We start from the raw sequence: 23489 nt of genomic DNA on the forward strand, positions 1-23489 counted from the left end.
GAAAATTTTAGAGTTAACATTATTTTTAGGTTTCGTAAACCTCATGGCACGCACGACACACATCGAGCGTTCGATCAATTGTTTCGCTATGCTGGTTGGTTCACCGCCGCCATGGCTTTGGTGGATAATTGAGTGTGCAAAAACATGTGTGCGCATTAGCCGTAGAGGGCTTTTGGGCAAGCGCCGCGGGCTTTAACTGCAGCTACCTGATCTAATCCAATCCAATGAAATCCTCCGCGGAATGATACAATATAAACAATAAATGGCTCTGGATATGAGACAGTTTGAACCTGTGAGTGAGCTTATATCATCAGATCATTCTAACTTACCACTCAAAATAACCGCAAGCTTAGTTTTTTAATTCAAGTTTGCCACCTCGCTCCCATGTCCGTTTGTGGAACATTCACAACACAGATCATGCACGGGGCTGCAGATGGACTGAAACGTATTTGATACACAATACCGCAGACATACTCCTGTTGGTCGAAGTCATCCGTTGATGTTATTGTCAGTGACTTTTGTGCCGCACTACGGTTTGAAGACACATGCAGCTTCTGGGGCGGACCCGTAGGTTTACTTATACACATGGCCATGTTATTTCGTGGCCTTGCGGCGTTTAAGGATGTAGAAACAGGCTTACGGCTGCCGCCCACATCGTCAAAATCACGATGAAAGCTTTCCGTTTTCAACTGGTCTAAATAGAACGGTAAGATTGAACTCATGCGCATAGACTTTAAGGCGACTGACAAGGCCCGGATACTCGATGATAGTATGTAATGTCACATTGGCAACCTCATCTATTCCTTTCAGTAGCGAAATCTTTGGTTTGTTTTCTTTTTGCAAATAAAGATAAGAAGTTGTGAACCAATCTGTGAGCTCATCCGCAGTCTTTAGAAGAAGCACAATAGCATGATGGGGAATTGAGCCGAAGATAAACTTGGTGGCTGTGGAACATGATGCTAAACTCCCTTGGCTAATAGTGTGTGGGCGTTCGTCCTCGGCACAATGTCTTGACAGGTCTAGCTGATGCAACCCCAACCACCACTGAAACTTCATTCGTGGAGCTGTTAAAAGCGATATCGGGATGACCAACCAACCAGACAATAAGTGGTCAGATGTGAACGCCCTCCTTTTAACGCTCGGGAAGCTTTTCTTCATGGATGCTCGTGGGTGACAGTAATAAAACACAAATAACTATAGACAGGCCCACGACATGGCACGCATGATCATGAACCAGTAAACTATTTCTAGGTTATTGTTGCGACTGCCACGTGATGCAGCACTGATTTATCAACGGAGTATTTACGCTGAAGCTCATGCTACATACCGGATTGAGTGAAGTGAAAGTAGTGAAAGGGCAAGCGCTACTCTCAGTGTGACGCTTTCGGCTTTCAAATATTTTTTTATAGAGCTCGTGGGTAACAGTAATAAAACACAAATAACTATAGATAGGCCCCACGACATGGCACGCATGATCATGAACCAGTAAACTACTTCTAGGTTATTGTTGCGACTGCCACGTGATGCAGCATTGATTTATCAACGGAGTATTTACGCTGAAGCTCATGCTACATACCGGATTGAGTGAAGTGAAAGTAGTGAAAGGGCAAGCGCTACTCTCAGTGTGACGCTTTCGGCTTTTAAATATTTTTTTATAGAATACATACAGTGTTTTGCGTTCCAAAAACGAAGAAGGCTATTTTTTGGTTCGCCATGGCCCCATCTGTTGAATAGTGAGATGTGTAGTTACCCACGGACATCCAGTTTTCGGATGTTGCACGACACTGCATCCAAAACATCTTTACCTGGAATAACCCGCTTGTTTGCCTCAACTACACACGCACTCGTACATAATGTTCGACTCTAGTTCCGTCATCGGAGCCCCGAGACCAGTACCACACTCAATTCTATCTCTCCGTCCTGACAAATTAAACATAAGAAATGGTGAAGCCCTCAGAACGATCGTCGTAAGAGGCGGAGTATTCAGGTCTATGAACATACGATACGGTTAGCACTGCGCAAGCGTAGTGTTGCTGGTTGGAGACGTTTTCCCCCGTGAAACAGGCTGAATAGCATAAACCGTCCTTTCTGTTGGAAGACCTCTCATCGCCGGAAAACTGAGACGTTCAAGATAGAGTGGACAACTGCCTGTTCCATCACTCATTAAGTGAAGGTAAAAGAATTTGTGGAAATTTTGGGCCAGTGCTCCCAGAAAATGAGCTGATCTTTGTGGGCAGTGCTCGAGTGCAAGCCCGGGAAAGTCACACTCCACGAAGGTTCCATGTTTATTGCGTGGCTCACTATCACACGGGGTTTCGGAGAATGCGTTGGATGGACCGAGTGTACGGAAACAGCCCTGGGATATCACCTGACCGATTCGTTCAGTTAAAAACTGTAGTTGCCAAAAGCGGCAGTAATGAACAGCAATGAGCATGGAAGCGCCCAAGAGAACTACTTGTAATCCCCTGTATAGAGCACTGATTTCGCCGCAGTTGCTGGAGGGTACAGTGTAAAATCCGACCCTAAAATAAAGTTGCGAGGACCCGGAGGGCTTTTTTCAGTTACCTACGGCCGAAAATTGACAAGCTGGTAAGTGTCGGAAAACGGAATTACGGACAAGTTTATTCAACGGCAAACTTGGGGTACACTTGAAACGTCTGGGTATGTTCACATATATTAAAGTGATGTGGCACAATCAACATTATGGACAATGTTTACCTCGACCACTGCCTTAACAAAGGGCCCTTTAAACGGTGAGATCTCGGAGAAATAAAACTTGGACACAGCCTCCAACGAGCTCGTTCACAAAGTGAACAGTGTTCAATCCATCTATCCATCGACCCATTTGCCTTGCTTCATTATTACTGAGGTCATCTTAGAGAGTAATAAGTGAAAGTTTCATGACTTCTAACTGGAAATCTGTTGGACATTAACTGTGCGCTGGCGGGCTCTCATCAGGTTCGGTTGTTGGACCATTTTCACTCATTTTGTTGCCTTGATGACCTACCGAGGTATTAGAACCCTCCACCCTATGCGCTGGCAGTTTTCATGAGAGTACCTGACAATTATCCGGATCTGGATCTTTTGGTGGCCTACATAGCCAAGTTGAACGAACGACAACAGCGTGTTGCCGTTCACTGTGAAGAGGTACTGGGGTTTGGACAACGAAGCAATCTTCCTCATCCCGAGTAATACGAGTCACATTAACACCGAGAAGCATGGTCCTGACTTCAACCGTACAGGCGACTTTTGGTGGCAAATGCAGACACTATTGTTTAACGAAGCCAAGAACCACATCAATCGAACCTAAACTTGAGTAATGCCCACCCATTTTCCATTAAATTCAGTTCTTCAATGTGGAACCTAGAAGGTATTGATGTTTACCCATTGGACTACAGCCCCTTTTGGGGCACTGAGACTAACCTAAGCAGTACTTTGAACAGCGGTTTGGTTATGCCAATCCCCATCTTTTGCCCTAAAGAAGACGGGTGGGAAACGACAAAGGAAGTGCTTGCAAGCAGCGACAAGCAGCAACTTATCAACCACTGAAAAAGCCCACGTCATATCTTGGGCTTGTTTTGGTGACTCATCTGGTTTCCGGTACGTGTGCAAAACGCAGCAGAATTAGGAAGTACCGCTGCATATCACTCCTGTAGCTGACCTCCACGGAAAGCGTTCCACCTCGACAATAGACAATCATCATTTCGTTCCACCCATTAGAAAGTATTCTTTAACTCAGCAAACGTGGATCAAATGGCATGTACTCACGTGTGCTTGCGAACAATCAAGCATGTCTCACCTGGAAGCCAACAGTTAACTTTTTTCGATGAATTATCTCGCATTCAGTTTATACGTACAGGACATCTGACGGCATTCTACTTTTGAGTGGTGCGTTGGCCTCCAAAATAAGTGGAGAACCTATCGACTTAATTCACAACTTGACCTTGAAGAAATACTGTGGTGACAGAGGCGCGGCTTTTTAAAGCGTGGAGAATGAGAACAAAAAAGCGATATTACACGCCAAAGGATATAATTCTTCATGATAACGCCCAAGACTGTTGGGTATCATTCTTGGGTAAAGTTTACGACTTTACTCCCTTATGTGCACAGCATAAAGGTGAGAATTTGATCACTAAAATCGCGATCACATTGGACCTTTTACACACAAAATTTGCTATGCGCATTACCACTAAATATTGACCTCTTCTGACACATTATCACATAACATCGAGAATAATTTCCAAACTTTGTATTATATACTTTTTCTGCTTCATCTGTCTGACTCTATTTCTGAAATTGAATCCTTTGGACTTACACGTCTGACTCAATGATACCGCTGGGATTGAAATGCATTGCTATGGAGCATTTTTGTGCAATATATCAACTCTGTAGGTGCTATTCTCATTGTTCAAAACACACCTCAGCGAGTGGAAGTTTTACCGTCCCGAGTATTTTCACGCAGTACGACACCAATATACGTTTGTCGACAACTGAATTACCATGTTTTAATCAACAGGTGACACGTAAGAGTGCTGGAGTACGCAGTACGACACCAATATACGTTTGTCGACAACTGAATTACCATGTTTTAATCAACAGGTGACACGTAAGAAGTGCTGGAGTTGAGGAAACCTGGATTGTTTGTAAACTGGATTGGGCTTCTTGAAGGCATGCATACACACGGTTTAGCCTTGTTCCCTGTACATGTAAGAGTTATGCCTTACACGGAATAAAGATCAGATTGCACTACTCGCCGGACTAAGTTTTAGTTGAATTTTTCACCTCCATTGTGTACCTGGATACAAAACCTATTGTATCGCTTTTTCATGGCGATGATGTTAGTCATCATAGTCGGTGCTCACAAAGCTCAGCTTCAGCGGTAGCAAAAGCAACATGTTTCAGAAGTTCTAAACCAACCAGTGTCTTTCAGTCCTTTGTTATATTGCACACGAACAACGATGTCAGTTATACAGTCTTTCACCAGCAAGATGGATAAAATAATATGAAACCGGTCAGAATACCGTCTTTGAACATCCTTCAAACTTGGCCAAGCGATCCCCACAAACTGAAAGTGATACTGCAGTTCATAATCGGTTTTATCCTACAGACCTCGTTCGGTATAGACCGGGTTCTAAAAAGCGACGGTAATTAGACAGAAAAATTGGGTTCATGTGCTTCATTCAAAAAGGGAAAGTTGAAGTTTGGGGTGATATGAGAGATCCTAATCTGCAAAATTCAACATTTTCATTTACAAATTTGAAGTTCTTGAGAATATGGTTGGTTGATAAAATTTATTCGAAAGTTGGGCAGAAATTTCAGGTTAACCAGGGAGGAGTCATTTTGAAAGAACGACGCTAAGTATAGTTTCTGCGATTTTATATGACTGCAACGGAGTTTCTCTTTGTACATGAGATTTGTAGTGCCTGCTCCTTAATTTTACGGGAACGAACTAATTTTAAGGGAAACCAAAAACGTGGTAAATTTGTGCGACGCTGCCTTGATTTCCTGCTTTAAAAAGAAATCCAGCCTGTATTATCCAAGTAGAAGATTGAACTTGGTTCAAAAAACTCTCCCGATGTATTGTAAGCCAAAAGGTAAATGCATTAAAGGGGAAAATAATGAGCGGGCTTACAAAGACTAGTCAAAATGACCTAGGTTTAGTTTGAGATAAAAAATGGAAGGTGAAAATACTTATTTTGTCATCTTCCTTGTGTGGCAACAAATTCGGAATAAAAGCACATTTGCTATACTTGCTTTTTTGTCTTATAAGCATTTTTGCTAAAAGAAAAAGACACTCATTCTAAAATAAAAAGCTTTTTTCTGTAGCTCTGAATTTCCGACCGACAAAACGAATCAAGATGTCGCTAAATTACACTGTATAAGGACATTATGGAAATGATGGCATTGTGGTCGGACTTTGTGTTTATTTACGGTTATCTACGCGGTAACAGAGAAAAAACTATAGCACAGTTATTCTGTGTGCTTCTGAATCACGGCCCCCTGACGACTCACAAGGACAGTACTGACTTTCTCTGTAAGTGTAACCACGCAGAGGGTTTGAGAGTTGTGCAATCGTAACGATTTTTCCGCTCTTAGAGTGCAACTTTATACAATTGTTTAGGTTGTCATGCTACACTTTGGCTTGTAATTTTATTACTTCAACTTTAATTAAATTTTAATACTTTAATCAGATAACCAAGCCCCGCCCGGCTGAAAATTAGCGCTTTTTACAGACCCAATAGTCTTCGAAAAATTATCAAAAATCGCATGCTGATTTTCAAAACTTGTCACACACAAATAAGTAAAACCATGTAAGAAGTTAAGTTTAGAATTTTTGGGACCATAATTTTGTCCGGCAAAAACACTGGCGACTTACAAACACCATCAGGGAGTGACTGAAAAGCCATTTGACATTTTTAGTCTTTGTAATGGATCTTGCAGACCCACCATCGTGATCAGCGGCGGTACACAAAACATGAAAAATAGTACATTCCTAAACTATGATTGGGTGCAGCAATTTAAAGAAATGCCGGTTAAAGATGTAACCGCTAAATCAGCGTGGAATTTGACCACAAAATGCAGCATTAGCGTCGATCAGATTGGCCGGAAATTCTAATTCGTTAGACAAGTGCTTTATTGTGCGTTTGTTGAATTTTCCAATAGGTTTGAAAGTCAAATCTAGGTCTTTCCAAAAAGAAGCATTTTTATTTGAAAGTATCTCCCGGTACCAGGCATAATTTAGCGAATGTTTGTTTATAAAGCGCCTTGGCAAAACGTACCAAGTCCGTTGAGCACGCAGCACCCAGAGTTAACAATTTTAACATGTCATCAATGAACTTTTTTATTAGACATTTAGCGAATGTTTGTTTATAAAGCGCCTCGGCAAAACGTACCAAATCCGTTGAGCACGCAGCACTCAGAGTTAACAACTTTAACATGCCATCAATGAACTTTTTTATTAGAATGGAAGGTGATTGCTGTCGAATGCTTTTGCACAGGCCGTGGCAGACTTGATCCCACTGGCGGTGGCAAATTAGGCTACTGATTCTTGTAAGACGGATAACAAAATGATAGGTTATTTATACGAAGTTCAACGTATCAATAGAAATAAAAGCTGATTGGATGAATAACATAAATTTGCAAATTTCTTTGCTGTGTCGCCGAAATTTGATGGGCTTGTAAATTAAACAAGCCAATCAAATTCAGAACCACTGTTGACATAATATTTGTTGATTGCAGTAAAATGCTTAACCGTGCCAAACAACGAACGATGAGTCTCTTAATAGACAAAATCAACAGCCAAAATTTTTAAAATGGAGGGAAAACCCTTCAAAAAATTCTTATTCCTTGTTGAGGCTCGATAATTTGCATTTAACCGCTTTTCATGTTGATGATGTTGTGCTACTGGAAATTGCATTTAAACAAAAGTTTCTGAGCGTTTACCCCGGCAGTATTTAAGTGGCGGCAATTCAGCTACATTGAAGTTATACTGGTTTAAAAATGCAATAAGTTTTTCAAAGTTTTGATATAGTTTCTACTTTTAAAACTACTTTGGGTAATAGCTACTTTTCCAAGGATGAATTCGAAAGAATAATCATTCACATTTAAACCCGGCACTTTTACGGTAGGCATTGAGTGTAGGTTGGCATGAATCCCCGCCATTTTGGACGGGGTATTGCTAAGGATCATATGAAAAGGAAAAAAAATATGATAGGCAAAACAAACAAACACAGCATTGTTTGCACTTGACATGTCATTTCGTTGGAGCTTTTGTTTCCCAACCAAACACTTTTTTAACGGCTGTTTGCTAATTTGCTGGCATCAGCTTAGTGAGATCTGACTCCGACACAACGCTTGTCAAAGACCTGAAGGTATCTCAATTCCACTGCCGGAATCGACCACACATCCCAACCATACAACAAAAAAGCACTTACTGTAGCCTGATACGCAAGTCATCTGATATTTAGAAATATGCTACCTCGCCGCTGTAGGTATTTCAAACTACCAAGCATGACCGAAGCCCCTGAAATTCGTGCGCTGACATCATTTTTCACAGTACAGTCGGAACCAGTGTAATTTGCGTGAGGGAAAGAAGGTTTTCTTGAACCAGTGCTTCATTAACCACCTTAAAGAAACGAAACGCAATCCGCATCAAGGGTCTCGTCGTTGGGCGGTGTTTTTTTCAAGATGTAAGCAAACAGAACAGATACATGCTGACTGACCCCTTCAACCAAGCCCTAAACAATGCGTGTGGAAGGTAATCAGTACTAAGTGCGCAGTAGTGCTTGAGAGAAAATATGTAATAATAAACCTCTGGTGTCACAAAGCGGTCCAGTTTTGCCATTTGGCCTTCTAATTATGTTAATCATTAGACCAAGTGATATCATTCGGCCATAATAATTTGAGCTTAACATGCTTGGCCTGGCGAACAAAGGGTCCTTCTTTATTTAAGATGGTCATCCAGTTTTGATCCTTGAGTGGTTTATTCACACGAGGTTTCTGGGAGTGGTTAAGAGGATCAAATAAATACTTCAAATGTTGCCATATGTCTGTTCCGCTTACATTTTCTTAGCGTTCCGTGTCAATCCGGCCTGCTATTTGTTGCAAACGCTGGTTTAGATTTGACTCTCGATAATTAGTCGGGCTGGATTATGTTCATGATCTGCGGAAAATGTTTCCAAGGTTCAAGGTTCCCTCTGTTAGTGACTTAGGTCAATGCTGATCTCTATACATCCCGCCACTTTGGCCTATGGGTTGCCAAAGGTACTTTGCCGAAATTTGGTGAAGAGTGATGGAGTACTTAGCTTGCATGCAATATGTATTCTTGTTTCTAATGTGCAGCAGGTGGAAATGTAAACCGAGTTAAGGGTGTAAGCACAAGCTACTTGTTGTCCTGCCTTATTCATAGCGTGAACTTTAGAAGCAGCAAGATTGAACGGTCGTTAAGGCTTGAAGACTGAGTCCAAGATACCTCAGTCTATCAGTGCCGGATGAAAAGCAAATGTTGCGGCCAAGACTGTGCGGAATGCTTTAGGTCGTCCATCGCAAAAATATGGCCTAATAAGAGGGGTAAACTAACAGCGTACGAGGAAGTGAGATGGAGCGTGTGAATTAGAAAGGAAGAGGGCGCCATTAGTAGTCTGTTTTTGCCTACGTGCCACAGTGTATTCAGAATGTAAGGTGATTTGTCTGATGGAACACCGCGAAGCTAAATATATGCATAACAAAATTTCTGGTGGCAGGAATCTTGACTGTATAAAGATCATGACAATGCGATGCAGGCCAGACCCAAACAAGATGTTTAAACCCCCAGACTTTGTCTCAAAATTCTGACCCCAGGGTGGTAGTGTTTGGAGGGAAAAGTCAGTGCACTGCAATTTTTAAGGAACAATCCGCGGCACCTATTCCTACATCAAAGGAGAGTGTGTCGGTCAGATTTCTAACCAGTGGTCATACTTGTATGAGGAAATCTGACATTGCAACACAGACACTCTCCAGTATAACTCACTGGGTCATGCAGTTTTCGAGAGAGTAGAATGGTTACTTGACACAATCCAGTTGGTTCGACACAACTGTGGTGGAATCCTAATGTGTACACCTCATTTCAGCTCTCGTCTGAATCAGGTTGGCTTAATTAATTTTACGTGCGTTGATTCAAGTCTAATAGATCTAACAGGTCGAATAGCGTTAGAGTAAGGCATGATCCAGCTGTCGCCTTATTTAGCAGGTAGGTGATAATAAACTGCATTTATAAAGCTAACCAACTAAAGTCCTCTGACTTCGGAACTTAGAGCGTTAGAAAAGTAGTATACGCTAAAGTGTGTGATTAGCGTGAATTCATGCACGAAATAACTCTACTTTTCCACGCTCGCAAATAAGCCTGCTCCTGTCATCAGTGATCATCTGCTCACCAGGATGAGGATGTTTTAAACTTAAATCCACGTAAATTGAATGAATTGTCTAAAATCAGCTGTTTACTCACCTGAACTGTTCACATTAACGAGGGAGATCTATCACACATCATCAAAAAAGATTTTTCTTTCTTCACCACTAACAAAGGATAAGTAGTCACGGCAAATAAAGCCACTTATTCGTTGGAACAGACGCCAGTTAGTTTAGGCGTATTGACGAAATTACTAATAAAAAACAGTTGACTTGACATTTTGTGGCACTAATGGTCGAGGAGCGTCGAGAAACCAACGGAGACCTAGAATGATGACTCCTGCTCCAATTACTCCGGCTAATTCAGGATCTGAGAGAGTCACACGACTAACCATCTCACACCTAGACTACTTTTTCTTGGTACGACGAAACCAATTCAAAGGTTTGAAAAAGCAGAATATCCTCATCAACTGTAAAACGCATTCGCTAGATGATTTTTTCACTCCTGACCTGAATTGTGATCTCCAAGCCTATGCAGCGCGACAACGGTCTTGATCGACCATATTGTAACAGCACATTTTTGGCTTTGTGGGCATGTAGTTGACCTGCACGTTTGTTTTTTACCAAATACTAGCAGCTGTGGGGATGTTCTGATTCCCGTTTGGTCAGCACTGTCACATCGTCACGAAGTTATTCCCTGAAAATATATGGTGGCTAAAATTTTACAAGAAACTCCTCCGGGTATGGTCTATAAAGCAAACTGATGAAAATTTACAGCACCACATACTCTGGTGACATTTTGTTGAAAGTCTCCCAAACTAGTTCGCCTGCTGATATAAGTCCATACGGAGTTCAACTTTTACGTTGTTGTTTATATGCACACATATTTTTGTGTTCTTAACCCGTTCTAAAATTTTACAAGAAACTCCTCCGGGTACGGTCTATAAAGCAAACTGATGAAAATTAACAGGACCGCATACCCTGGTAACATTTTGTTGAAAGTCTCCGAAACTAGTTCGTCTGCTGATATAAGTCCATACAGAGTTCAACTTTTACGTTGTTGTTTGTATGCACACATATCTGTGTGTTCTTAACCCGTCCATTAACGAGGGAGATCTATCACACATCATCAAAAAAGATTTTTCTTTCTTCACCACTAACAAAGGATAAGTAGTCACGGCAAATAAAGCCACTTATTCGTTGGAACAGACGCCAGTTAGTTTAGGCGTATTGACGAAATTACTAATGAAAAATAGTTGACTTGACATTTTGTGGCACTAATGGTCGAGGAGCGTCGAGAAACCAACGGAGACCTAGAATGATGACTCCTGCTCCAATTACTCCGGCTAATTCAGGATCTGAGAGAGTCACACGACTAACCATCTCACACCTAGACTACTTTTTCTTGGTACGACGAAACCAATTCAAAGGTTTGAAAAAGCAGAATATCCTCATCAACTGTAAAACGCATTCGCTAGATGATTTTTTCACTCCTGACCTGAATTGTGATCTCCAAGCCTATGCAGCGCGACAACGGTCTTGATCGACCATATTGTAACAGCACATTTTTGGCTTTGTGGGCATGTAGTTGACCTGCACGTTTGTTTTTTACCAAATACTAGCAGCTGTGGGGATGTTCTGATTCCCATTTGGTCAGGACTGTCACATCGTCACGAAGTTATTCCCTGAAAATATATGGTGGCTAAAATTTTACAAGAAACTCCTCCGGGTACGGTCTATAAAGCAAACTGATGAAAATTAACAGGACCGCATACCCTGGTAACATTTTGTTGAAAGTCTCCGAAACTAGTTCGTCTGCTGATATAAGTCCATACAGAGTTCAACTTTTACGTTGTTGTTTGTATGCACACATATCTGTGTGTTCTTAACCCGTCTGCTAAGCCTTTTGTGGACTGATGTTAGTATATCCATCTTGATTGCACCGGATATTACTATGGTAGGTCCACATTAAAGTGGGGAAGCAGTGAATTTAAACTTTTCTTTTAAGAGTGTCCATGGGTGAAGCACATCTCTGGCCATGTGGAGACTTTAATCCTGAATACACCACCATACATGCTACGACAAATCCACCAACACACGCAAGACGTGCTTGAATCACGTCAGGATAAGTGAACGTGATCAGCTTATTCAACAACAACTGACAAGAGCAATTCAGCAAACTGCGCGTTTAAGCTGATCTACCAGAATTTTCAGGAAATGTCCCAATTAGATCTAATTTTTTAGATGATTTTAGAATCCGTGATTACAACAGAATTATTTGAATGCAGAGGAATAGCTACACATTTGTTCAGCCTGCGAGGATTCCCTATTCCAGCACTACCATGGATATGCAATCTGAATAAGCTCTTACCGGACTTAAGCTCAAATCCGGTGATTTTGCTCAGAAGCGAAGAGCCGAAAACCGAAACTGCAACTGTAGTCATTTTGAAGCACCTCAGTGTTTATTGGATTATGTGCGTTCTTGTTTGAAAAAAGTTTGACAGGACAAGAAAATGCTCGTTTTTATATCTTTTGCTACATACATTTTATAATAATTTGCTTGAATACTCATGGTCAGAACAAGAACACAGTACCAACCTGACGATAAGGTCTGGAATACATTGATGTTTGTCACTATGTTTTCGTTCCAACCATTAGAGTATTCCACCAAACACGGGATTGCAAAGATAAGATAGCCAAAAGGTTAACTGGGCTTCAAAACCAGGCTTGTAAAGAAGACCGCCTCTCAGTTCCTTGAGGGTTGTCTCAAACGCGGTGTAGGAGGCAATTAAGCAGAAACCGCATCCGACCCGACCGTATCTCACTAAAGCGACATACATCTAAACGCACAATGAACGTTAGAAGTTCATATCTGACGTTAAAAGTATTTCCGACAAGAAGACAACCAAGCTGAACAAAGCCCTGAGTAGGCGAAAGACGCGAACCAAATTCCTCAAAAACCAGACAAGTACGTGCACAACTGTTCTGATGTGGTTCACGATGAAACATTGTTGAAGGTTTTATCGCTATGGCCGAAATTCTGCTATCCACGTCGTAGGGTGCATTTTGAGAACCTATGGTATCAGAGTGGTGCTTTGCTTACAACTTCAGTGGCCACCGTGGACCACCTCAAATCCGATGTTCTCAATTGCAGCTATAATAGTTTACAGTAGTAAACCCAGTAGTCCTCTCTTATGGTGAAGACTACTACGAATCAGGGATGAAGTACTGTTAACAAATCCTGCTTACTAAAAAACATCTAGATGCCTTAAGGCTCGTTACTTCATGCTTTACCGCACAAGCAAGTGGAACAAATTTTTTCAATTGTACGATGTTTATCATGAATTCTTAGTAAATGTTTGCTCCAACTTGGTCACTGCAGTTCAGTCTGTACATTGCATAATGTGCATTCAGAAATCTATGCTTTATTTTCAGGGGATGTTCTCTTGAGACCTTTGTTGAACGAAGCGGGAAAAGACATATCTCACTGGTTTGATCCACGTACCGGAGATATCCGATATCATGTAGACCCACAAACACACTGTTTGGTGCCCTACACTCCTCATGGTCGCTTCGTTCACATACCACCACCTTACCCCACAACCGATTGGGCAACGGACTTTGGTACTCCATGGTGGAAAGATGAAAAATATTTGATAGGATACTTGACAAAAAGGACGAGGTTTGTGCGCATAATTAACACGCTAGCGCTAAAAGAAAATGAAATCGAGGTAAGCGTTCCCTTTTTAATTGAGAAGTGCATTTGGAGTTTTACAAACGTTTTTTTTACCACATTTTTATCATCAGTTTGTGGTTCTGACGTTTACTCATAAAACCGTTTCCATTATGTTCAAACTGATTGAGAGAGAAATGTGAAATCGCCTCTTAAGATGGAGTAAATCATCCAATGATCAATCGTATGCATAAAGTTTGCCACTGTCCAACCAACACTTCCTACTCTCTGTAAACTGAAATCGGGTCCTCGTGTACAACAGATCACGTATCCAAAACCACCAGCTGTTTGGTTCATTTCGCACACAGTGCCAACGGGCATTCTCAGCTTCAAAGAACGAAGGGTCATCCAACTAACACAAATTCAAACAATGTTTAATTCCGAAGTTTCTTACAGCAGGACACTGATCTTGGAAATGCTGCACCCCAAAAACTTAAAGCAGTTTACAATCTCCGGAGAAGTAAGACTAGTTGGCAAAGCTGTGAAACTGATACTCTTGAAAAATAGCGCAGACTTATAAAAAGAACTCCAGTTAGGAGGTAAAATGTCATCCCCATTGCGATTACATAGCATGACACGCTTTAATGTGTCAAACTGTGGCATAAAGTGAACATGGTACTTAGCTTAATGCAAGCAATTATGTTTTTAACGTTTTCCAGAGTAATTAAACATGATTTTGTAGTTTTTTGCAAGATGGAAAGAGAATAGCGTCATGCTTCATCATGTGGAACACTTGAGGTTTGATCGTAACAAATTCTTCTAAAACGACCATGAATGGTACTCTACAGTGCACTGTCCATCATTGCTCCAACATGCAGTTGCACTTTACTTGGTGGAGTGGAGCAGAAACTTCGAAAATAGCCGGATGCTGTGTACAGAAGGAGATCTGACAAAGTGGACAAAATACACTCATGTGAAGATAAAATACGCCTCGATATCTCAGATATCATAGCAACTAAAGCATGAGATGGATCCCGTGCAGCAGCTTTCATGGGTGACCTTCATAGACAAAGGATTAAGTTGGGTTTCTCTTGGATCCCTCGTTAAAAGCGTATTTATTTGTAATTGAGTACACTTTGGAAATAGCATCCAAGGAGGGTGAAAACAGTACATAAGGTTGAGTGAAACTCGGGGGCTGCGTCTACCTGATTATCCCCAAGAAGGGAATACCGATCCCAGTCTGCTGAAGTATTTGCAGCAAACTTATGAGTAACGTATTTCATTAAAAACCAAAGAGTCTGATTTCATTACTCAGCAGTTGTATAGAAAACAGCCGGATTCCACATCGTTTGGTTCAAAGTTTATATACTCGGGAGGACTTCGTCTGGTTTGAAGAGTTCCTTTTGTAGATGTGTGCACTGGAATCTACCAGATTAACGGTCTCGAATACATCGGAATGGAAAAATGATACGATTGCCTGAGTGCATCTTAGAGACAGTGAAGCTTCATGACTATGAATTGTAAGCATGTGGCAATGAAGTCTGCAGGTTAGTAAGGTAACCTGGTACCTGAATATTTCAATTCGCAGATTACTGTTTATAACACTCAAAGCCAGCCAACTCACTTAAACAACACTGAGGGTAGACATTTATTTGGCTCCGTTCGCGGCTCAACCGGACGGATCAGTGGACACTGCTTTTGCCCTTGACAGTGGCTTACGTCACCTGGGTTCATGTCTTGTAAGGATGCTTTGAAATTAAGAAAACAGGTTGATGAAACGAAAAAAGCCCCCCTTGGTCAAATCTTGAAACGGATAACTGATTAATGTGGACTGCCCAGAAGGATGTAATTGAAAATTACTCGACGTTTGGCACAAAAACAGGTAGCAGACTGGAAATGGTGATGTTAATTAAGGGGCGTGATAACATCTCAGTTAAATCCGTAGTTATGAGTGTCACACACCATCCAATGCAAAACAGTGTTTGCTTGACTATGGAAGACTTTTGTGGAACAGCATAGCTCCAATCAAAATTCCTCCACATAATGAGGTAGTAAGTTTCAACCAGGCCACCGTGAGGCACTGCGCATGCCATGCACACGTAAGTGATATGACTCTGATGACCACAGGGTGACTAACATACATAGTAGGCGAGGTGAAAACAGCAAATTAGCTGAAGCAAAAAGGGCGCTGTTAATAAACACCGGATTGAACATCCCATTTTGCTGGATCGTGTGAACTGCTCGTCAATTCTGTCACCATTTGGTCAACAGTAATCACACTCAATTCTGATATGAAGAAACAATCGATTAAGGGTGGTTTTTTCATCATATTAAAATCATACGCATTCACTTGTTTTGGGCACTAAGTAGGTTTCTGTCAGTCACGTTTTTCGCGCACTTATCTGTTGCTAGCCGGGAGTGCACAGGTGCCCGGTATGCACCGAAATAGTGCAAAGTTGTACACTGTTAGCTATGCCAAAGAATCGTGTAAGGGTGATACTAACCTGCATTTAAAAGGACATGTGGGTCGCATACCTTCGATCAAAGTGGACAGATGTTGTGTTAAGTTCTCCAAGATTGTTAAGTATCACTGAAACACGTAGGTTTTACCCAGTGGTTAAATTATGGTAAAATCGCCATCATCACCATCAATGACAGCAACAGTATTACTGCTTCTTTGCAATACAATCATAATCTATCATAATAGTTCCAAACCATGGTTGGTAACATTGCTTAGAAATTATGCAAACTGCCGTGATCGGCAGATTACATTCACATTCACAGAGTTATGAGAGGAATTTTAGAGTAGCGATAGATTACTTCTCACCCAAATGGCCAAAGAATGATGTAAAACTTACCAGAGGCCAGTAACAGTGCGTATCGCTTGACCTACAAGGTAAACACGAAACTGCGGCCCATTGTCCGGACACGAATAACCAATCAAGAGTTTAATTCGACTGCAATGAGGTGCAGCAATAAGCCACTGTTCCTCAGTTAGAGTGATGTGGTATTGATGGGCCAGCTGACCGACGAATTCCTTTTGATTACTTCTGGGAGATGCACCGTGCAAAAGCTTCCCAAAAAGTATAAAAAAGACGTAACGTACTTCTGACTCTTTCAGCATAGAATTGATTTTTCTGAAGGATAAAATCCTCAACGCAACAGATAATTAGATTTTTGCCCAATTTTTCTTTGACACTTAGCACTGCGGATGCATCTCATACCGATACTAATATGATAACAATATTTGTTGGTTTGTGGCAGTACCGCATGTCAAAGCCCATCGGATTCAGGGCTTCTACTGGCATTTGGGAATGTATTTGCTCACTTCAGAGTACTTATTGCAGCTCTTTCGCTGCGCTGACAAAAAATCTATGTAGAAATCGACTTTAGTCCAACAAGACCGTCATTAGTGCGTAGAGATGAGCAAAATGGCAGCTGGTGGCTGCACCAGTGCCAATAAGCCGCATGCATTCTACGTGCCTACACTTCTGCATACACCCATGGATGTCTGGATATCTTTAGTCACATTCCAACTTTTCATACTAATAGACTGAGCTCGTCTCTTCATCCTGAGTTCGATTACACATCCTGTTCTTTATGTATTATGTGCCCCATTCTCTTGTTTCCGCACCAGGTTTGCGTGGAGGAAAACCTGGTGGACATTCTGGCACGTTATTTGCCATTTAACGCTCACGCAGCTTCCTACACATGGAAGTACAACGGTGTTGTCTTGGATATGTACAAGACTCTGGAAGAAAATGGGGTGAAGGAGGAAAACGAAGATATCGAAGCCATGTTCATGCCACAATTACATCTGTATTATAACGATGATCTTACTGAAGCCTAGCATGTGCTGAGCCCACACGTATGCCCAGTGTAGCTCCGGAATTGTGACGACCTAATGAAATATCTGCCTCTGGATGAAACCGCCTTCCGGATGATGCAAACCAACACTATTTGGATTTCACAATTAAAGGTGCATTCAAAGTGTACTTGTATGTCCAGTACATCTTTCAGGTCCGGCAAGAATATAAAATACATTTTATATATTTTATTTCTGCCAATATCGTCGAACTTTGCAAAATCCCATTCATGAGTGCTAGTTAAAATCGAGATCTTCAAAAAAGCTCACAATAACCATCGTCATCATTAGAGACAGTATCATCGGTGCTAGCATCAATGCTCCACCGCCGTGCAATCACAATGTTCATTTAATTGAACTTATACTTTAAACTGGAAAGGACAGAAAAGAATGGATGAGAAAGACCTGACGCTAACCTGTCACAAGCATTCCGAGGTGCCTACACGGGCAAACGCTAAGTCAATCTGGAAAGCAACGGACATGGATTAGCGGTCGTTTCTTAAAATGTATCCAGCCAAGCGCATAAGGACTCTATACTTAAAGGCGGACGACAAAATCTGACCGCATTTTACTTTAATGACAATCGTGGCTAGTTTGGTCATCATTATCATCATCCTCATCGTCAAAATCAACTTCATCTCCAGTTTCACTCCCTTACTCATCAGTTGCATCTACATCGATGCTAAAGCTGATACTTTACCGCACCATCTGTCTTGTAAGGCTATCCTTTTGAACAAAGTGCTACTAATGGCTCCCAAATCGACAAACATGAGGTATCCATCGCTCGTGAATTCCCTTTTTTTCAGCTGCAAAAAACTCGTTATTTGCAGAAAAGGTCTTCATCATCATGACAGCGCTGTTGTGTTTTTAGAGTTAAATAAAATAAAATACAATGGAATAAACCAAGGGGCCCAATCCATTTGAAAGAACTAGGTGGACACATCCTTAAAATGTACCACCGGAATAAGTGTTCCGGGACTGCCCCACGCAAACCATTTTAGCATTGCTATTCCAATACATTGAGGGAACTGAATTTACTACTATCGTCTGCGGAAAATGACGTATTTCGTCGTAGAATGTAAAGGTCCACGTTCAGATCACATTTGTTTGAGCAGTGCTGCACCTGTTCTGGCCCACTTGTTCTGCTGAGGCCATACTAAGTGATTGAAGCACTGAACTCGAGTTTTGCTCAGCAACAGTTCATTAGTAGTGGATGTTCTTGGTTATTCAGGGGTTTGAACTCTGCACACCTAACATTCTTGGCGAGCTTGTTAACATTCCCCCATCTGCAAAGGGCGAATGGGTTGCTATAAGTGCTTGGTGCTCTATTTCGTGTCCAAGATGAAAACCAAACTCAGGAATACAGAACGTTCACATATGCATAATTGGTATGATTTTGGTCAATTTTGTACCCCTGCTCCTCATACTTCAACGCCACACTCAATAATGATTAGGATGGCCGTCAAACATGCGAGCCGACCAAGGGCGAAATGCGTGTAAATTAATGGAAGGACCATCCCCCATCGGTATTCCGTATGATGGTTTGTTCTCAGAAGCATCAACCCGATTAGACTGTTTTGTGGCCAAACTGGATCGGTCGGACGGAAGATGACCACGTAGGAAAAGGACACCAACGACGCACCTAACTGAAAGAACAACTGAAACGACATTTTCTTGAACGCCGAACCCGGATTGTATATATTAGAAGCAAAATGTTTTTTTTGAAAGTCATCTGACATGCGAAAAACCAGCGTATTTAGCAACTAGTGCAGCAGTTGGGGTATTCACTTTTAGTGTCATGTCCTATGTACACAAAAAATTAATTGCAGCACAACATGAGTTAACCGGAAAGAAAGAGAGTGCAGTCATGTTAGATGGGGCTGCACATGCCCCGCTTGGTGAGGATAATCAATAGGGAAATTGCCATTTTTCGGTAGTTTTAACTATGTTCTTTCGTATGTGAAACTGAAGTTTTCCGTGAAATGATGTTTCAGCCCACAGAAAGTTCAAGCACACCGCTTGATTTAGACATTCGAGGCCATTTAGGTAAACCATGTTATGAAATCTTATCGCCGATTAGTGATGCTGTTTGTCAATTGTGCTATAACGACGGAAGCCACAATCATTGAGACCACGAGGAGGCTTCTGTCTTTCACCATTCACCACAACTTCCGGTTGTGCCCCTGTGGACACATCAAATGTGTGGCAATGTTCGCGAAGTTTTCGACGCATTCGGGCTCGTGTTAGATTGTCCATCGATTGGAAATCAAGATTGTTTGTACCCAGTTGGTTCAGTAGTTCCTCCGAGTTGGCATTTGAGACGGCCTCACTGAAGGAAATGCTCGTGTTGATTCCTCTCGGTCTTGTGTTCGTTTCTTCATCCCGTGTCTCTAGTGACTCCGTGTTGCACCCTCTGCATCTGTATTGTTTCTCTTCTTTGGGTTTCGGCTTTGGCGCGAGTGCTTCAAGCAGGCTAGAGTCAGTCTGACTAGCAGTCGTGCTCAGAAATGGCCTTGGAAATACAAAAAACATTGAAAAGTATATTGATGATCAATCAGCTGAGAAAAATGGAGGAAATCCGGGTCACGTTTACCTCGGATTTTATTTAGAAAAATTGGCTTTAGGTGGTTCGTAACATGAAAAAACACCGTAACGGGTTCAAACGTAATCAAAATTCATGGCTTAAGGGCAGCCGTTTTCAAGTATTTGTGTGACTGGCCAGAATCTGAAGGGACCTAATGATCTTCCTTGAAACAAGCATACAAAATTTGAGGTAACGTTACTGTGGACATTTCCTCTTCCGCGAGAGCAGTGTTACCCCTCAGGGGTGAATGACACTTCCTGAGGGAATCTTGTATCTTTGGGTTCTACGAATTAAAACATTTTCCATAACCTTCCATTATCTTGCGACGCAGACGAGATGAAATCTTATTAAAGTTGCCCTCGATTGACAGCCTATGTGGAGTAACCTGAAGGTATGAATTTATACGTTGGATATCCACATCAGTCTAGCCTAATCTAAGAGCTCCGCGCATACGGCTGACTGCCCTGCTATCTGACAATTTATTACTGGATGGGTAACTCCACCTTGTGATCGTGGTGAATTGTTCGAAAAGACTGTCCTTTACGTGCATATAATGTTCTATTAGTGATCAAGGTACGTCCCTTCCATCGTAATCACCATCATCGACAACATAGCAACAGTCTTCAACAATGATGCTTCATCGGGTAATACGTGTGCACTTCACGGTTGTACGTGGACTGGGATACTGTTAGGGCACTCACACCTAGATAAGAGAATGATTAGGGTCTTGGACCAAAGGCTTTAGCTCAAATGCCTGACCACCTGAAGGGAAATGTAGATGCGTTACAATCTTTATAAAACAAGTCGCTACATCTGTTTTAACCCCTAGCATTGAAGGCCGGGAGATTGTTTTGGTCAGACCTCTACCACAAACAAACTAAATATGAGATACTGCGGGTGGCGCATGGACATCCTCTGTAAACTCAATGGATGGTGGAGGCACACAAACTGTCACAACACGACTGGGTCCGTTCCACGGATACCCATACGAAGTAAAGGATTCAGTTACCCAAAGAAAAATTGTATCTAGACTGACTAAAGCGACAACAACCGTCCAAATGACGCTTTCACTCACACATTGTTACTTAAAACCACTGGCAAGGTAAAGCAACCAGAAAAAAAACCAATAGTGTGAAACATTCTTCCCTGTGTGGTAATGGAAAACATCATAAAAATGTTGAGAATAACTTAACGTTTCTTTTCCTGATTATTCGAAATAAACAGGCAACACTGCACAATAGACAAACTGTTGGGTCATATTTAGTGGGGATAAGTGGGGGTTATTTACTCATTCATCATCGAGTAAGGTAGGCTGAAAGCTGCAAGTTAACTGAATGTTGGTAACCAACAGATAACTACCGGGTGTCATGATAATGGAACGATAACTAAGCTGTGGACCGCTGCACACAATTAATACTCGTAACATTTTTAGTAAATTATTTTAAATTCAAAATTGGCTTATCAGAGGCAAAGTCAACAAGTTGATACTGAGGTTCCTAATTTGACACTGCATCTTCGATTGTTATAAAGGCATAATATAAAGATATATAAGCACATAAAGATGTGATAATATAAATATATAATTTTCTCCTAACCATTGGTTAGCAATCAGACGAGTCTGTGCATTTTTTTGACGTACAGCATAGTGTACTTCCTAATAAAAGTTTCAGTGACCTAAGAGGACATACCCTGAAAAGGAATCCACGAAAGAACATAGAAACAAGGTTTCCGTATACTGTAGTACGTCTTTTTAGGTTTCCTATCAGAGAAATAAATGAACCCAGTGTTCAGGTTCCTCACGGGTAGAAGCGAAGCCCATTGTGGTACTAAAGAGGTGGAAAACAGATTCGTTTTTTACTGTCGTCTCTGTTATCAATTCACTAGCTTTTAAACTCATTAGCATATACATCATTATCTTTCATTGGCAATTCCATCAGAAATGATCTGTTGAATTGACTTTACACTCTAAGTTCGTTTTAGATCGATACGGGGGTCTCCGAGTGTTTGTTTCAGGTGCGGAAAACACCTCGATTCTGTTTGGATAACCTTAATCTCGATGTACAGTAGACGATTTGTTTTTGTCCCATTTGCACAGTAGACACTTTACTGCCCTAAGCAAATGCCTTTCGTTATGGTTAGCGTATAAAACGAGCGTGGCTAAAAAATAGCCCACCCAAATTTTACTCAATCAAATTTCAGTTCGGTGTATACTATTCTTGTTCGGGAAAAAAAACAGAAACCAAGATCACTTGAACGTGTTGCCGAAGGCGTATCTCAGAAACCTGTGTACGTTCGGTGACCTTTAAGAAGAGTTGTAACTGGGGAAATTCTCGTGTAACAAATGGAGAACACGTTTGAAAAACTCTTGACGTGTCGAAGTTAATAGCTTCTTTTACCACTAATTCCCTTGTCTGGAGCACATTAATATGAAACTTTCTTGTTAGACCACTCCTGTGTGCGTCTGGTAATTTATCGGCCTATGAGGAGACAAATAAATTAGTCTATTCATAAATGGATTTCTGGAAAAATCTTTCAAACTTCCAGAATAGGCAGTGCACTTCAGCCAATGTTGATCCTACGGGGCGCCGAGTAAGGCCCATTTTAGATTTATATATCAAATCCCAACGTAGACGGCCAGAGAAACCAGTTTAAAGTTTATGGCCCTCTTTGAAGTGATTTTGAAGTGGATGTTAAAGCTTTAACTCTGTCTTGAGGACCGTTTTTGTAAGATATTACTTTCTTGTTGGCAAGTAATTGCTTTTCAACCCCACGTCATTCTAGAACTACAACGTCAGGTATAAACGGTTAAAACATTGTCGGGCACTTCTGCTCTGATTTTTCAGCCTAACTTCTGATCGATTCTCCTGATCCACTTCAACAAATGATTGAACTAGGAAGCCAGGTTATGAGGATAAACTTTGCATACACTGTATCCTGAATGATATCCCGTGAATTTTGCAAGCTTTGACGAAAATTCTTCTTTCATCTTACTACTGACATGAATCAACAATGCGACTCAACAATTAATGCCATTTGTAACCATGATTTGTTAAAGATCTTGACATCGTGAATGTTGTTTGTAGTTCACCAGTGGGTATTGATTAAATCAGGCTTACTGATTAATTAATCTTTCATAATCTCTCGGCACTCAACATTTCGCCTTAGGATTTCTGTGTATACAAAATTAACTTTGAAAATAAGTCGGTAATCCGTCTGAAAAAATTGAATAGCTCTAATAGAAGAGCAACGACGAAAGTTTAGAAAGTCGACGGCCAAAACCCCCGGATAACGAGGAAAATTACCTTCCCAAAAGGATCAAATATACGCTTAGGTAAACTGTCTAGTAGCTTTGGAAAACATTGTGCTTCCGAAATAAATAAAATGCATTCAAACATAGTAAAACTGTACACTAAACTACTGCAAGATCATGGCCTGTTTTTGGTATGTACTTATTAGGATACAGATTGGATACAGAGCTCTAATTG

General features: G+C 41.2%; 3 protein-coding genes across 3 annotated transcripts in view; 1 reads left to right on the forward strand and 2 right to left on the reverse strand.

The window, feature by feature from the left end:
* Positions 1 to 362: 362 nt before the first annotated feature.
* T265_00052 (hypothetical protein) lies at positions 363 to 17769 on the reverse strand (the record flags this gene model as incomplete). Its single annotated transcript, XM_009163709.1, has 2 exons — positions 363 to 694; positions 17697 to 17769. 2 exons carry the CDS (start codon positions 17767 to 17769, stop codon positions 363 to 365), a joined length of 405 nt encoding a protein of 134 aa, XP_009161973.1.
* T265_00053 (hypothetical protein) lies at positions 3961 to 17584 on the forward strand (the record flags this gene model as incomplete). Its single annotated transcript, XM_009163710.1, has 3 exons — positions 3961 to 4117; positions 13318 to 13613; positions 17193 to 17584. 3 exons carry the CDS (start codon positions 3994 to 3996, stop codon positions 17403 to 17405), a joined length of 633 nt encoding a protein of 210 aa, XP_009161974.1.
* A 1258-nt stretch (positions 17770 to 19027) lies between the features above and the next one.
* T265_00054 (hypothetical protein) overlaps positions 19028 to 23489 on the reverse strand; it is a gene marked incomplete at both ends in the record, with an annotated part of 32526 nt that continues 28064 nt past the window's right edge. Inside the window, one exon of the mRNA XM_009163711.1 lies at positions 19028 to 19932. Within this exon, the coding sequence (XP_009161975.1) occupies positions 19497 to 19932 (436 nt within the window). The remainder of the gene's footprint in view (positions 19933 to 23489) is intronic.

This window comes from Opisthorchis viverrini, assembly GCF_000715545.1.
Source record: "Opisthorchis viverrini unplaced genomic scaffold opera_v5_1, whole genome shotgun sequence".
Taxonomy (NCBI): Eukaryota; Metazoa; Platyhelminthes; class Trematoda; order Opisthorchiida; family Opisthorchiidae; genus Opisthorchis; species Opisthorchis viverrini.